We start from the raw sequence: 14,332 nt of genomic DNA, 5'->3' as shown, positions 1-14,332 counted from the left end.
CACAAAATATCATCACATTCTCCCATTCGCTGTAATCCAGAACAAATAATTTTTTCACTTTCAAACTTCATTCAGAATAAGGGGGAAGTGAAAATGCGAACAAATCGCAGTAGGTGTAATTTTGTTTTTAGATTTTCGATTATGCGTTCAATATAATAATGTTTGGTTTTTTGTTTTTACTAATTAGGAAAGCATAAATATCTAAAATATACTGTTAGTCCACATTACCAGATGTTACTCTATATACCATTACCAGATGTTACTCTATATACTTTGTAAGGATATTAAACCAAAAGAAAAAAATGTAATTACCATAAATTTTAATAATCAGCGATCTGTATAAAGTGAGGGCCACCTTAAGTGCATATCGTAGCATAGAATAATGAGATTCTCCAGGACCATTAATAAATTTGAAATTTGTCGCTATCGTAATACAATTGTTGAAAATAATACAGATACATCATAGTTAAGGCCAACATCAATTTATTTTCTTCTATAGGAATAATACGGCATAATCAAAGTTAAATAAATTGTTTTTAGGTATTTACATTGGGTTTTTTTCTTCTTCATCTTCAGCATAAGGAAATCGTTTATCGTTTTCATTCAGAAATAAAAATGTTATCAAGCTTTTACTTCGTAAAGCTTTAAGAGTAAGCTTTTTTATTATATGTTCATATTTCTCTCAATTTTTTCTATAATCCTAAATATTGCAAACATATGAATCTTAGCTATATTCTAAAAAAAATCTGTGTTAACTGAAAAAATACACGAAATAAAAAAGCTAAATATTTTAGTCGGTAATATAATTAGTTTTTTGTTGTTTTTACACATTTAGAACCTAAAATCACGGTTTGTTATAACGATATCTTAATTTATCAGAAGGTTCACAATATTCCTTAATTATTAATTTACATAAGAATATATGAAATACTATTATTATTGCACATACAGATACCCAAAATAGTGTGGGTAAACCACCTAGTTGATGACCATGTTTATGCAGGGATATTATGTGTTGTTCATGTGCGGGAGCTAAATTTATTAAACGGAAATAGAAGAAACAATTAAATTAAATGTGAAAGAGAGTAACATTTGCACTATTACCTTCCACAACCTCTTTAACATGTATAGCTTGATGAAGTTCGACTATATGCTGTTTGTCTTCGGTTATATACAGGATGGCAGTCAATGGTTCTGTTAGCTTAACAGGAAATTGTCGTCGGTTTTGACTGAAATATTTAAGAAACCAAATGATGAACTGTGAAACTTATAAAAAATAAAATATAATTAACTTACGTTAATAAAACCGGCTCATCCATACAGCCACCATCACAAGCATAATATGAACGATCTGATCTATCTAATGCCACATTTATGACAGCCTTATTGTCTTCGGTAACATTAATTGTCACATTAACATGTGTACGATTGCCATAATTCAAGCGACGAAAATGAAAATCTCTGTGCAAATATTTAGGGTGCATATTGCACTCTAAATGTTGATTACTGAATCGGAAACTTCCGAAGCTTAGTACCATAGCTTGAATTACACCAGAAGAACCAGCCCGAATTAGGTTGTGACAACCCTGTTTTTCGAGCGTTAACATCCACGAAGAGACAACTTTGTTCAGTTTTTCCAATGAATCCATTGGTAGCCACAGATTATCAGCTTGTAAGGTATGATAGGAATCATAGCAACCCTCAGCATATGTTAAAGCCTTGGCAATATCCTGTTTGGATGGTGCAGATACTGAAATGTATTCCTCAAATTCATAACTACGAGTTTGTGATAAGACAGCGTACATTGTGGCATTGATACGATCACCATTTAAACTATTTTCCGCTTTCGAAGTACTGATCGTAAAACCTGTAGCCCACAAGTCAGACCAAACGTTAATGTGGGCCTGTCGGAAATTGTGCAGAGCCGTAGCGGCAGATTCGGTTTTTGATTGTAAACTCTGTAGTACTTTATTCATGGCTAAGGTAGCTTTTTGACCCGTCTCTGCAATAGTTGTCCTCATTTGTTCTTCGTTGTCTCTCTTTAATGGCTTTGAGTAATGTACAGCTATTGGTATTTCTATTTTAATACTACCGCGTTTCTTTAATTGTATACTTCTGGAGACTTTTGGTATTACAATGGCAACCACGATAATCAAGGATGTATCCTCTGGATCTGGATTTAGAGTACCCGTGATAATTTGAAATTCCTTTGTTGATTCCGTGGAACCTAGTGGTATGGTACGAGTGTAGGGTGACTGAAAATGTACTCGTGGTAATATAAGTTCAACCTCCTCCATAGTATTGCGTGTATTTGTAATTTTAATTTCTTGCATAAGAATACTTGGATGCGTTCGGTGAGCATAATAAGAATATGATACAAACATATTGGAGAAACATTGAAATCTGAAAGTAAGAAAAATATATAGAATTAAAAGATGGGAATGGGAATATTGGTATATTCCTTTTATGAGGCTTTCAAAAACCAAATGGCATTTATAAAAAAAATTATTATTCCGTCCTACGCGTACTTAGCGGTTAAAGTGTTGTAGCAGTAAAATGCTTTCTGGAAATAAATGCTCTAACGAAGCAGGAATGACAAATAAAAATAATGAGATTTTTTCCATTATGTAGCTTCGTTTATAACTCAATACCAATCTTTACACCGCAATGAAATTAGTAAATAATCAATTAACCGTCTACATGATTAATAGGAAATTCACATCTTACTGAAAGATGATGCCTACCCTTCGGTGTCAATAACATAAATAAATATTTATTTAAGAGAAACTCTCTTCAATATTTGTACTCGCAATAAGAATGTTCCAAATGCATTAGTATCAAGAATGTCTCTTGTTATTTGTAAATCGGGACGCGGAACTATTTCAACTTACCTCCAAACAATACCCGAAAGATATTCCACAACGGTTGCTTCTCTACCCGATTCGGCTGTCTGCAAAACCGAAACAATCGGATGAAACTGAGTTGGCAGTTGCATAGCTCGTCCATATTTAATATTTAAAGGGGCATCATGTGCCACCTCCAAGCCTATATAACCATTGCCGACATATGGTATAATGTTGCGTTCTTCCTCGAATGGTGGCACATGCCTTATATTGGCATCAAACTCGAAATTTTGTAAGAAAAATGGAGTCAAACGATCGTCCATGCACTGCATTAAGGGATCTAAAAGAAGGCATGTGTTAGCCGATGCAGTTTCTGTTAGGAGCATGATTTCAACAACATACCTTTGTTTTCCGGTGCCCTTCCAAGGAATAGATAACGAAAAATGGGCGGCAATAAGTAAAAAACAATACAAACACATAGTAGAACCACAAAAAGCCGGCGATATGACGAAAAATTTACAAAATCTATTTTGTATTTAGCGGTGCGAAACATATTGCTCGACATTATTTATAATCAATTATTTGTATCTTTGGCTCTACCACTGTTTATTTCAGCAACTTCACTCATAAAATCATTGTTTATCGCGTTTTTTATGATTAAAACAAATCTCTAACATATGACTGTGACAACAGGATTGTTTTTAGTTCTAACAGCGATAGATGACATATTTGACAGAATTTTAGTACTCTTAGTATTCGTTACTATGTTATACAAATTATTTTATGTGTTGAATTGAATTGGACATATTTCCTTGTTATAAAAACGACGATTTGATGCAAAATCAGTCATTTTAAAATCTTATTGAGAACAGAGAATATATTTTATTCATCGGGCTAATAGAGAGAGATTTAGTGTGAAAATAGAAAAATTTTCCATAAATAACGGGTTTTATGAAAAACATAGAGTTCGAAGTGGCCACATAATTGAAACATTGTGTAATTGTTTGTGCCCTTTTCCTAATTTCTTCTATTGGAATAAATGTTCCTGTCCGATCTAGTAGATACTATCAACTGTTATATGTAGACTTCCACCGCACGAATTACTCTATGGGAGATCTTCTTAGTAAAATGTGTATTGACTTTAACTCTGTATACTCTAATGTAGATTTTTGCTTGAGCGTGGAACAAATAAAATCTAATAATTGGTATGTTCCAGTACTTTTTAAATGGTAAAGCTAGTAAAAGGGAAACATTTCAAAATCGTTCTCAGAGTACAAAATAATTTGAAAAGTTCGGGAACGCAAATCTAGTAAATATGCCAAAATTGGATGACAATATTTCAAAATATACATAACAGCCAAGCAGAAGTTGGCATTCCTGTTTACCATTTTTACTCGGACAATTTTTTCGAGTAAAAAGTTTACAAAGAGAACGCCATTTTGATTTTTGTTCTCTTAAATTTAGTTCAATGTTTTACCAGTTTTGGGGGTTCAGGAACGGTTTTCGAGTAAAAACTTGCAAAACCTGTAAAATTAGTAGATTCTTTTAGGTTCTGGAACGGAACTATTATTGTATTTTTAAATGAGTAGTAAAACTTAATAACAAACTGGCTATTGAAGTAGATTCTGTAGCTGGTTTTTCTATTCCACTCTCAAATCCCATCATGATACGGATCATGGTGTGTACGCGATCCCTACGTAAGGGGAGGTCGCCCCCTCGGTCGGCAGGGGTGGGAAAGAGTGGCGTGGAAACGTCGAAAAAAAAATTGCCTCTGGACTTTGCTTTATTGCATTTTTTAACATTTTTGTAACAAGAGCTCCTTAACTCTTTGAACCCCGATTTTTCCGCAATCTTAGAAAAAATTTCTGTTCACAGATTTAATGCAACTATCCTAAATAGGATATGCTCAAAATTTGACATCGCTACATCTTTGCATTCGGGAGATACAGTTCATTCTTTCGGAAAAATTAAAGTCCAATATCAAGAAAAACAAATGCAAAATCGACAGAAAAATCATTTTAAATTATTCTCTATATTAATTTTTACAAGAATCAAAAATAATTTTGATGGCAAAATTCATATAATTTGAATAGGAAGCGATTTAAATAATTTCGACTGTATACACAAATTAGTACTGTACACAAATTTACCTTCTTCCCTATATTGAAAAGCTCATAAATTTACCAACATTTTGATTTTTCTTTTGGTGTGTGTCGTCCATAGTCAGGTCTTGACATATGATAGCCAAATAATATATATCTACTAGCTGTATATTAAATATAAGCTCTAAAACATTTTGTTGCCTGTGGGCAAAATTGGACCACAAAGGGTTAAGGGTTGTACCAGAAATTGCTAGAATTAGTGGGAATTAACCCGAAGGAACGATCCGATTTCGAATGCCCTTTTTGTAGAAGGAAGGAATATTTTTGCAGTAAGTGAGGAATTCAATTAACGATTTATAATAGCATTTATTATATCAAATTGATCGTTTGTTTAGTACAGAATATATTAAAAAAATCAGTCACAACAGAATGAACAGAACAGAGGTAAACGCCTATGTTGACCAGTAAAAGTTTTTAGGGCATTGCAGCATTTTTGATCAACATTTTACGTCACCATATCCTTGCATTCCGAAGATGCATTCTTGTTGAAAAAATCTAATATCAAGAACAGCAATGCATTGAAAAGAATTTTTTTAAATTATTCTTTGGTATCATTTTTACAAAGAGCAATTCGATTTTAATCATTTGTATTGTATACACAAGTTATAACTGCACACATTTATGCGCTTGAGTAATAATCTATATATATATATAAGTGGGTGATTTCTACTTGAATTCGTTATGCAGTGTTGCCAACCATTTGAAATATTATATGGAAAATTTTGACAGATAATCGAGACAAAAACAAAGGTTGTTGTTGTGATACATCACCTTATTATTACATCAAGGGCTAAGCAGAATGCTCGCGTTGAGCCATCCGTCGCGTTATTTGTTATCGAAAATACAACAACCACAAGGAAACGATATGCGTTTGTGTTATCGTTTCCTTGTGGTTGTTGTATTTTCGATAACATATAACGCGACGGATGGCTCAACGCGAGCATTCTGCTTAGCCCTTCATGGCTGCGTATTAAGGACTATGCAGAATACTCGCGTTGAGCCATCCGTCGCATTATATGTTATCGAATATCCAACAACCACAAGTTAACGATAACACAAACGCATATCGTTTCCTTGTGGAAACGACGGATGGCTCAACGCGAGCATTGTGCTTAGCCCTTTAGATATTAGCTCTAAAACATTTTGTTGTCTATTGTAAACATTTTGCCGTAAGGAGTTAAAATCATTTACTATGAAATTGTAAATCGTGTATCTTCTTTATTGCTGATGAATATTATATAAACACTTGTTCATCTTTGCTCTTTTTAAAATAGAAAATTCAGCTTATAAAGACAGTGTGTTGTGTGGCCAGAGCACCTAACAATTTCAATTAAATAGAAACAGCTGTTTAATGTTTACCTTCGATGAAGCAAAGCCGGCATTTGTAAACGTTTGGTGTGCTTAGATCGTGTGTGCTGCGCTCATCTTGAATTTAGTTTATTTAATTTAATATATAGTAAAACCATAATATAGTGCTATTGTATTGATCGAGATGTCCAATGACAAGCGTACGGTTTATGTCGGTTCGTTGGCGGATGAAGTCAATGAAAAACTGTTAAACGATGCCTTCATACCATTTGGAGACATTGCTGATATACAGATGCCCGTCGACTATGAGACACAAAAACACAGAGGGTTTGCATTTATCGAATATGAATCGCCGGAAGATGCAGCTGCCGCAATAGACAATATGGTATGTTTAATATAAGGTTTTCAATAATGAATCAATATAAAACGCCTTCCTTTTACTTAGAATGATGCGGAGCTGTGTGGACGAACAATACGTGTGAACTTAGCTAAACCTGTTCGCATTAAAGAAGGCAGTTTCAAACCCGTTTGGGCGGACGATGATTGGCTTCAGAAACATGCCGGAGCGACTTTGGCAGAAAAGAATGAAGTTGAGGGCGGAGGTAGTGAACCACAATCGACAGAGGAAGCACAAACACCGTCAACAGGTCCCGCTGTAATCGAGAAAAGTGAAAAACGGAATCCACAAGTTTATTTCGATATACGAATAGGGGGCAATGATGTGGGCCGTATTGTAATGTTACTAAGAGCGGACGTAGTTCCTAAAACAGCTGAAAATTTCCGTGCACTTTGTACACAAGAACATGGATTTGGTTATAAAGGAAGTTCTTTCCATCGTGTTATACCAGAATTTGTAAGAATATCAAAAAATACGTTGTTTCAAATAAGCACATATGTAGATAATTGAATATATTTCAGATGTGTCAAGGTGGAGATTTCACCAACAATAATGGTACTGGTGGTAAATCAATATATGGCAAGAAGTTTGCTGATGAGAATTTCACTTTGAAGCATAATGGATTCGGAACGTTATCTATGGCTAATTCTGGACCAAATACAAATGGATCGCAATTCTTTATATGCACAACAAAGTAAGTTTGAACAAACTCACAACATTAAAATTTGCCATGCTTAGAAACCTATTCTAAGCTAAATTTGTGTTTCAATTAATTTCTAACATATTTATTTTTATCTATTTCCAGAACCGATTGGTTAGACAATAAACATGTTGTATTTGGTCATGTAATTAGTGGAGCGGATGTTGTCCGGAAAATTGAACGTGTCGGTTCAAAAACTGGCGCAACAACGAGCAAAGTTGTTATATATGCATGTGGAGAATTGAAATGACTGCTATTAACAAATAAAAACCGAAACATGTTCAGGGACAAATTGTACATTATTTTTATCACTCTATATTCTATTTTTTATTTAAAAATATGATTAAAGTAAAATAAAATGTAAGGTAATCTAACTTTAAAGATTTAGTATTCAAAAAAATGCTATCTGTAATTGTTCCGTTAAATCACCATTTAGCGAATCAAACCGAATAATGTCATAAACAAATGAACGTTTACTGTAAAGTCTTGATTATGACCACATATTTTTGTACATTAGGTGTGTCTGTTTAATCGATATTTTGTAACAATTGCTACCAAATGTTACGGGATGTTGTCTGTTTACTCCAAAATCCAGTAAAAGAGGACGAAAAGAGAAAGCTGGTTTGACAGTTCTATCCTGAGAGCTTACTGAATGTTACTGGGTAAGATTTATCCAGCACAATATTCGATGGATTTCAATAGGCTGTTAAATTAAAATTTTTGACCAAAGTCAAAAAACATTTTTTTATTTTATGAACAGACCATTACTGAATGTTGTCTGTTTACTTTTTTCAAAAGAGAATAAGAACGGCTTACTCTCTGAAATAGAACTTATTGCGTAAATGTTACTTGAAAAGTAACCAGACACAGATATTCACTCACTATATTAAATCCACTCGATCTCAAACTTCTCGTTAACCCTGTTAATTTTATGCTTAATAAATGAAAAACGTACAAGAATTGAAGAGACTTTAAAATCCAAGGAAGCTCGCCATTGGCAGTATTTAGAGTTGTTTGTAATCATTGTCCAATAATAACGTCGTCCGATAAGGTCATATGATTTTACCCGAGCTGTCAAAATTTTTTCAATTTTGACTTAATCGCATGGAAAAGTAAACAAAAAATTTGACAGTTTGGAGGATTTTAAACAAAAATTGCCGATAATATTCACCTCTTACACGACCTGTTTATTGGACAATGTGTGTAATTATCATTTAATATTCGTTTGTAGTACATTTACATTGTCCCGATTTTTGTTAACATAGTGGTTTCAATTGTCAATTCCATTGCATATATGTCAAATAAATCCTCATAAAGTAGGTTAAATGATTAAAGGCTTAAAGCGAATTTACATATAACATTTAATCATGATTAAAGGCTGAATCAGGGTTTATTTTCTTAATCAGGCTAAATTTACCATGATTTACCACACAAATTTTAATCATCGTGCAGCAGGATTTATTTTAAATCATGATACTACTGAGATGCAACGCGGGTTTTGTACGAAAAAATACAACTCTCTCACAATGTTCCAAAATTTGCAACTGTTTTTACATGCCGTTTGTTTTTAAATTTAACGGCTGACAAATACAAAAATGACAGATCAAAGGAAAATAAAAATTAATTATAGAATTTTTGTGTTTTTAGGTGTTTTTTTACTTTCCAAACGATCACAGTATTGCAAAAACAATTCCATTGTGGTAATTCTTCTATTCTTTTTCAAATTGCAAACAAATATTTTTGGCGCAAATTAATAATTTTGTATGTATACTAACAAACATCACCTGATCGGCATTTAGATCATGATTAAGGGTATGTGTAAACAATTAGGGTGTATTTCTGGATTTCGTTAATCGAGTCGATTTAAAATCGTATATGTAAATGTACTTTTATTTTCTTAAAGCGGATTTACATATACCATTTGCTCATGATTAAAGGACGAACCAGGGTTTATTTTCTTAATCAGGCTGGATTTACCATGATTTCGTATAAATTCATCATACAAATTTAAATCATTATGCGGCAGGGTTATTTTAAATCATGATCGAAATCACGATACTAATGACATGCAACGCGGTTTTTATACGAAAAAAATACAACTTTTTCACAGTGTACCAAAATTTGCAACTGTTTTCACATGTTGTTTTTTTCTATATTTAACGGTTACTAAATGCAAAAATGAAAATCAAAGGAAAGCAAAAATTATTTATAGAATTTTTGTGTTTCAGGTGATTTTTTACATTCCAAGAGATTACATCATTGCAGAAACATTTTCATTGCTGTAGTTTTTCTTTTCATTTCAAACAAATATTTTTGGCGCCACTTCATAATTTTTTACGTGTGCTAACAAATAGCAGCTGATCGACATTTATATCATGATTAAAGTTATGTGTAAACAATTTGGTCGTATTTCAGGATTTAAAATCGTATATGTAAATTTACTTTTATAGTACGTTTATATTGTACAGGATTTAGCACATTAAATTTTTACATCATTAATAGTACGTTTACATTTAACCGGATTTCGTTAATCCAGTGGGTTTCAATTGTCAACTCCTTTGCATATATGTTAAATAAATCCTCATAAAGTAGGTTAACCCGGTAAAAAGTTCTAATGTGTATGCTGTTTTTTCGATAGTATAAAGGAAACATTTTTATCGTAGTAAAATATTTTCCATCCTTTCAGCGTCTGGAATAAAAATATTTTTTATTTAAGTAAAATAAACCGATTATGTTTTTATAATATGTTTGATATAATGATTGATTTTTTTATAATTCGTAGACGATAAAAATTATATAATTATAAAAATATATATATTAATTATTCGGGACGCATTTTGGTTAGTTGGACATTTTTAATGAAATTGTATGTTGGTAGCACTGTCAACCATACGTTTCCAAACACTTCCTTAAAGTCTTGACAAATAAACATTAATGGCTGCCAATCTCGAACGAAGCAGTGGGATTTTTTCCAATTTTTCATTTTCGCTCCAATTTGCAAACTTTAACAAATAAAGATTTTAATAAACGGAACAGTGTATAAAGTGCAAGTTTCTTGGGGGAAACAAATACCGAATATAGGCATTATGTGGCCGCAAGCACTGCAAATGACCAGAGACGAATGTCGAGGCATTTTACGGAGACTTGGTAGGTTGTCGTTCGTGTGCTGTACACTGCATGAGAAAAAGTGGTACTGTAACAGAAATAAGTGAACGATAACTTGGGACGAAATGTGGTTATGGAATGAAAGATCATTGCCCTATCTCCTGTCCATTCAAAGGCGACTAATGTTGCGCATTTTTCATCTGTTTTAGAGCTGGAATCGTATTCTCAAGTAATAAGTGTGTTTCGCGCTCAAGGAGGTCTGAGTGAAGCCAAGGCTAAACTGTTAGAGGAATTGCGTGGTATATTTCACATATCAACTGAACGACACCGTGCAGAGGCCCGACGTGTTGCCAATGATGAACAATTGGCCACAATTGCGGAAGCGTAAGTCTAGCAAATAAACGATGTTGTTGTGCTCTGTCCTCTACAAACGTTTTTTTGGTTCTATTTTGACAGTATATCTGGACCAAATACATGGCAAGAATGGTCGCGTGAAGGTAGACGTCCTTATCCGTTGTTGCCACGTGTGGCTCCCCATACAGCCTTAGCTCTAATTGCCAATAATGTGGCGGAGGAAACAGCTAATGAAAATCAAAAGCTTCCCTACCCTGCTGAAACTGGTGAGGCCATTAAGGAAGAACAGCAACAAATTGAAAAGCAAAGACCAAGCGAAATTGTGGAGCGTAATAATCATGTAGTAACCAGTGATCCGGTGAGTACTTGGACATATATGTGTGCACTGCACCTGTCACATTGGTTACCCATTTGTCAATGTTATATAAGTGGATTTACTAATTGATTTGGATCGATCTTGAGATATTTATTCTCAAATTGTTTTCAATTGGATGCTGATACAAGTATTGAAGGCAGTGAAATATTTGTTAGGAAATGTTGGTGTACATTAGCGAAAGCAAATGTATTTTGCTTATGCGATAATCATTCACAATAGTCTAGTGTTTACCAATTTTGTTGACAGGGTTGTATTTGTGCACTTGGAAAAGTAGTTAACGGGTAAGTATAAGAGTTGCCAGATGATTAATCTAATGGACTTTGGGTAATCGACAGAGGGAACTAATGATGACAGGGACCGTAACGGTTATAAGTAAATCAGTTATAATATACAAGTTATTTTGTGCCCTAAATAAAATTAATTAAATTATCACGTATTTAAGCACAGTAAAAGAAAAAAATCTTCGACTTTGGTTTGCTAAAGTGATAAAATCGAATTAAACAAAACAGAAATTAATATGCTTTTAATCATGGTATAATTATTACAAGGTAGGGCACAGCTACCAACTGATTACAATTTTTTCTCAAGGTGGCTTGTCCCATCAAATCAAAATACATATTTTGTGTATGTATGTTTCAAAATATGATTTGACAGCAAACTTTATACTCACCTGTGCTTACTGACCGACCTTATATAGGCCTTGTGTATGTGTATTGTTTTGAATACTATGTCAAATAAATTCAAAATAAATTTGAATATATTCTTTTAATTGAAATGAAGATTGTTATGGAAGAAACAAACGCTTTATGGTATTCCCTACTGGATTTTGGGAAGAAATCATAACCTTCATTACTTTTTCGAATTGCATTCGTTTAGAAGAAGCCACACGTGCATAGTTGCTTTTTTGCTATTCACTTCAAGCTGCACTACCTTGTATTATTGTACCATGCTTTTAATCAAAATTATAGTTCCGTTCCAGAACCTAAAACAATCTACTCATTTTACATATTTTGCAACTTTTTACTCGAAAACCGTTTCTCAACCCACAAAACTGGTAAAACATTGAATCAAATTTAAGAGAGCACAAAACAAAATGGCGTTCTCTTTGTAAACTTTTTACTCGAGAAATTTGGCTTTAAAAATGGTAAATTGGAATGCCTACTTCAGATTGGCTGTTATGTTGATTTTGAAGTATTGCCATCTAATTTTGGCATATTTATTAGATTTGCGTTTCCCGAACTTTTCAAATTATTTTGTACTCTGAGAGCAATTTTGAAATGTTTCCCTTTTGCTCAGTTTACTATTAAAAAAGTACTGGAACAGACCATATATAAATACTTCATTTTTGGAATGTTTACATTGGAATAATTATTTGATTTATTTAACTCGTGAACTTTCGGAAATATCGATATACGTGTATAAAGTGTAATAGACGTAGCAAACGTTATTTATTTACATAATTTAACAAAGTGCAGTTATTTTCTAATTTATTTTACTTATCACCAAGGTATATGTGAAATAATCCAGATATCTACATTTTTTTTTAAATATATAGAATTAAAAAAATAAAACGGCATTACATTATTAACTTTGACAAAAACCATCGAAAAATTTTTTAATTTGTTGAAATTTTGAATTTGAATTGAATTGTTGAATTTTTTTTGAAATTATTTATTTAAATAAAATCAGTTAATTGTTTACATTTATTTGTGCGCGTGAAAAAAGTGCAAAATAAATCCAATTTGTTTCAAAGATATTTTTGCCACAACAAACTATGTTGTTTTGTTTTGAATTCCAATAAAAAACCATATGCAAGGTAGATGTGTTAGGTAGTCGCATCGACCAAATTGTGCCTTGACCATATGCATACAGAAAAATGTCGAACATGATTTTTTATTCAACCAAAAAAAATTGTTAAAATATGAATATATTCAAATCTTGGAAAAAATTGAATTGTTTACGAAAATTGTGTGTTGTGCGCCCTTAAAAATTTGGAAAATAAGTAATGTGTACTTTTGAACGAGTAGCCTTTTGGATGATCTGATATTTGGGCCATGGCTTGTGTAATTCCCGAAATTACACAAGTGCAAAATAAATCCAATTTGTTTCAAAGATATTTTTGCCACAACAAACTATGTTGTTTTGTTTTGAATTCCAATAAAAAACCATATGCAAGGTAGATGTATTAGGTAGTCGCATCGACCAAATTGTACCTTGACCATATGCATACAGAAAAATGTCGAAAATGATTTTTTATTCAACCAAAAAAAATTGTTAAAATATGAATATATTCAAATCTTGGAAAAAAAATTGAATTGTTTACGAAAATTGTGTGTTGTGCGCGCTTAAAAATTTGGAAAATAAGTAATGTGTACTTTTGAACGAGTAGCCTTTTGGATGATCTGATATTTGGGCCATGGCTTGTGTAATTCCCGAAATTCGCCTTCTGGTTTCCTGGGTGTTCATTCATGAAATCCTCAACTGAGGCGATGTCATTAAAGGATGGATATGTTGCTCTTACGTTGATGTATTGAATGCTAGAAAATTATTTTCAGCTTGAGAATTATATAATTTTTGAGCTATATAATTTCTTGACTTGTTTTTTCCGCTCCACACGACTTCAATCAACGACTCATGGCAAATATAATACCTTTTTATTTATCAACAAGTATGTATTTTTTAGGCGCATAAAATACTCACATTAAACTGCTTGTGTTCCCAGAACCAGGATTATTTCTATCAGGACTGGGTGCGTTCAAGTGAAATTAAAGATAATTAACTACAGTGTTAATAGCTTTAAGATATATTACACCACAATAATAAATATAGATTCCATGTAACAAATTATTTGAGGAGTTTTATGTAGATTCCATGTAATACCATAAAAAAATTAAATGCCTTAATCCAAAGATTTTTTATTATTTTTACGCATAAAATTATAAACTTTATATTGCCTCTCTTTTTTTTAAATTTCAGTTCAAAATACCAGAAATACCCTCTGGTACTGGCAAAAAGAATTTAAAACGCAATATACACGATCAAAATCAAAATGTAAGTGGTGTTGGTTCGGGTAAAAAACGTGCTATC

General features: G+C 32.7%; 3 protein-coding genes across 3 annotated transcripts; 2 read left to right on the top strand and 1 right to left on the bottom strand.

The window, feature by feature from the left end:
• Positions 1 to 844: 844 nt before the first annotated feature.
• LOC133321628 (uncharacterized protein KIAA2013 homolog) lies at positions 845 to 3,481 on the bottom strand. Its single transcript, XM_061530710.1, has 5 exons — positions 3,246 to 3,481; positions 2,892 to 3,183; positions 1,297 to 2,403; positions 1,105 to 1,229; positions 845 to 1,032 (listed from the first exon to the last, which is right to left on the bottom strand). Exons 1-5 carry the CDS (start codon positions 3,406 to 3,408, stop codon positions 845 to 847), a joined length of 1,875 nt encoding a protein of 624 aa, XP_061386694.1. The 5' UTR covers positions 3,409 to 3,481.
• A 3,016-nt stretch (positions 3,482 to 6,497) lies between these two features.
• Positions 6,498 to 7,660, top strand: LOC133321630 (peptidyl-prolyl cis-trans isomerase E-like). Its single transcript, XM_061530713.1, has 4 exons — positions 6,498 to 6,698; positions 6,759 to 7,166; positions 7,232 to 7,404; positions 7,516 to 7,660. The coding sequence occupies exons 1-4, from the start codon at positions 6,498 to 6,500 to the stop codon at positions 7,658 to 7,660; spliced, it is 927 nt and encodes a 308-aa protein (XP_061386697.1).
• A 2,787-nt stretch (positions 7,661 to 10,447) lies between these two features.
• LOC133321634 (BRCA2-interacting transcriptional repressor EMSY-like) lies at positions 10,448 to 14,326 on the top strand (the record flags this gene model as incomplete). Its single annotated transcript, XM_061530717.1, has 4 exons — positions 10,448 to 10,557; positions 10,725 to 10,899; positions 10,972 to 11,227; positions 14,222 to 14,326. Coding segments are annotated over exons 1-4 (597 nt in total), but the record flags the coding sequence as incomplete, so codon positions are not given.
• Between the last annotated feature and the right edge of the window lie 6 nt (positions 14,327 to 14,332).

The sequence above is a fragment of the Musca vetustissima genome, unplaced genomic scaffold, assembly GCF_032173495.1.
Source record: "Musca vetustissima isolate MV318-11 ecotype Yass unplaced genomic scaffold, APGP_CSIRO_Mvet_v1 utg54033, whole genome shotgun sequence".
NCBI classification, from domain to species: domain Eukaryota; kingdom Metazoa; phylum Arthropoda; class Insecta; order Diptera; family Muscidae; genus Musca; species Musca vetustissima.
The sequence above is the reverse complement of the archived record's forward strand: the minus strand, read 5'-3'. Positions and strand labels throughout refer to the sequence as shown.

Bases quoted from the DNA above. Each gene is read 5' to 3' on its own strand.
- LOC133321628 (XM_061530710.1), bottom strand. From the start codon at position 3,408: ATGTCGAGCAATATGTTTCGCACCGCTAAATACAAAATAGATTTTGTA. The intron at 2,404-2,891 runs GTAAGTTGAAAT...TCTTACTTTCAG, and splicing joins CTTTCGGGTATTGTTTGGAG to ATTTCAATGTTTCTCCAATA. The intron at 1,033-1,104 runs GTAATAGTGCAA...TAATAAATTTAG, and splicing joins TGTTAAAGAGGTTGTGGAAG to CTCCCGCACATGAACAACAC.
- LOC133321630 (XM_061530713.1), top strand. From the start codon at position 6,498: ATGTCCAATGACAAGCGTACGGTTTATGTCGGTTCGTTGGCGGATGAA. The intron at 6,699-6,758 runs GTATGTTTAATA...CCTTTTACTTAG, and splicing joins CTGCCGCAATAGACAATATG to AATGATGCGGAGCTGTGTGG. The intron at 7,167-7,231 runs GTAAGAATATCA...AATATATTTCAG, and splicing joins ATCGTGTTATACCAGAATTT to ATGTGTCAAGGTGGAGATTT.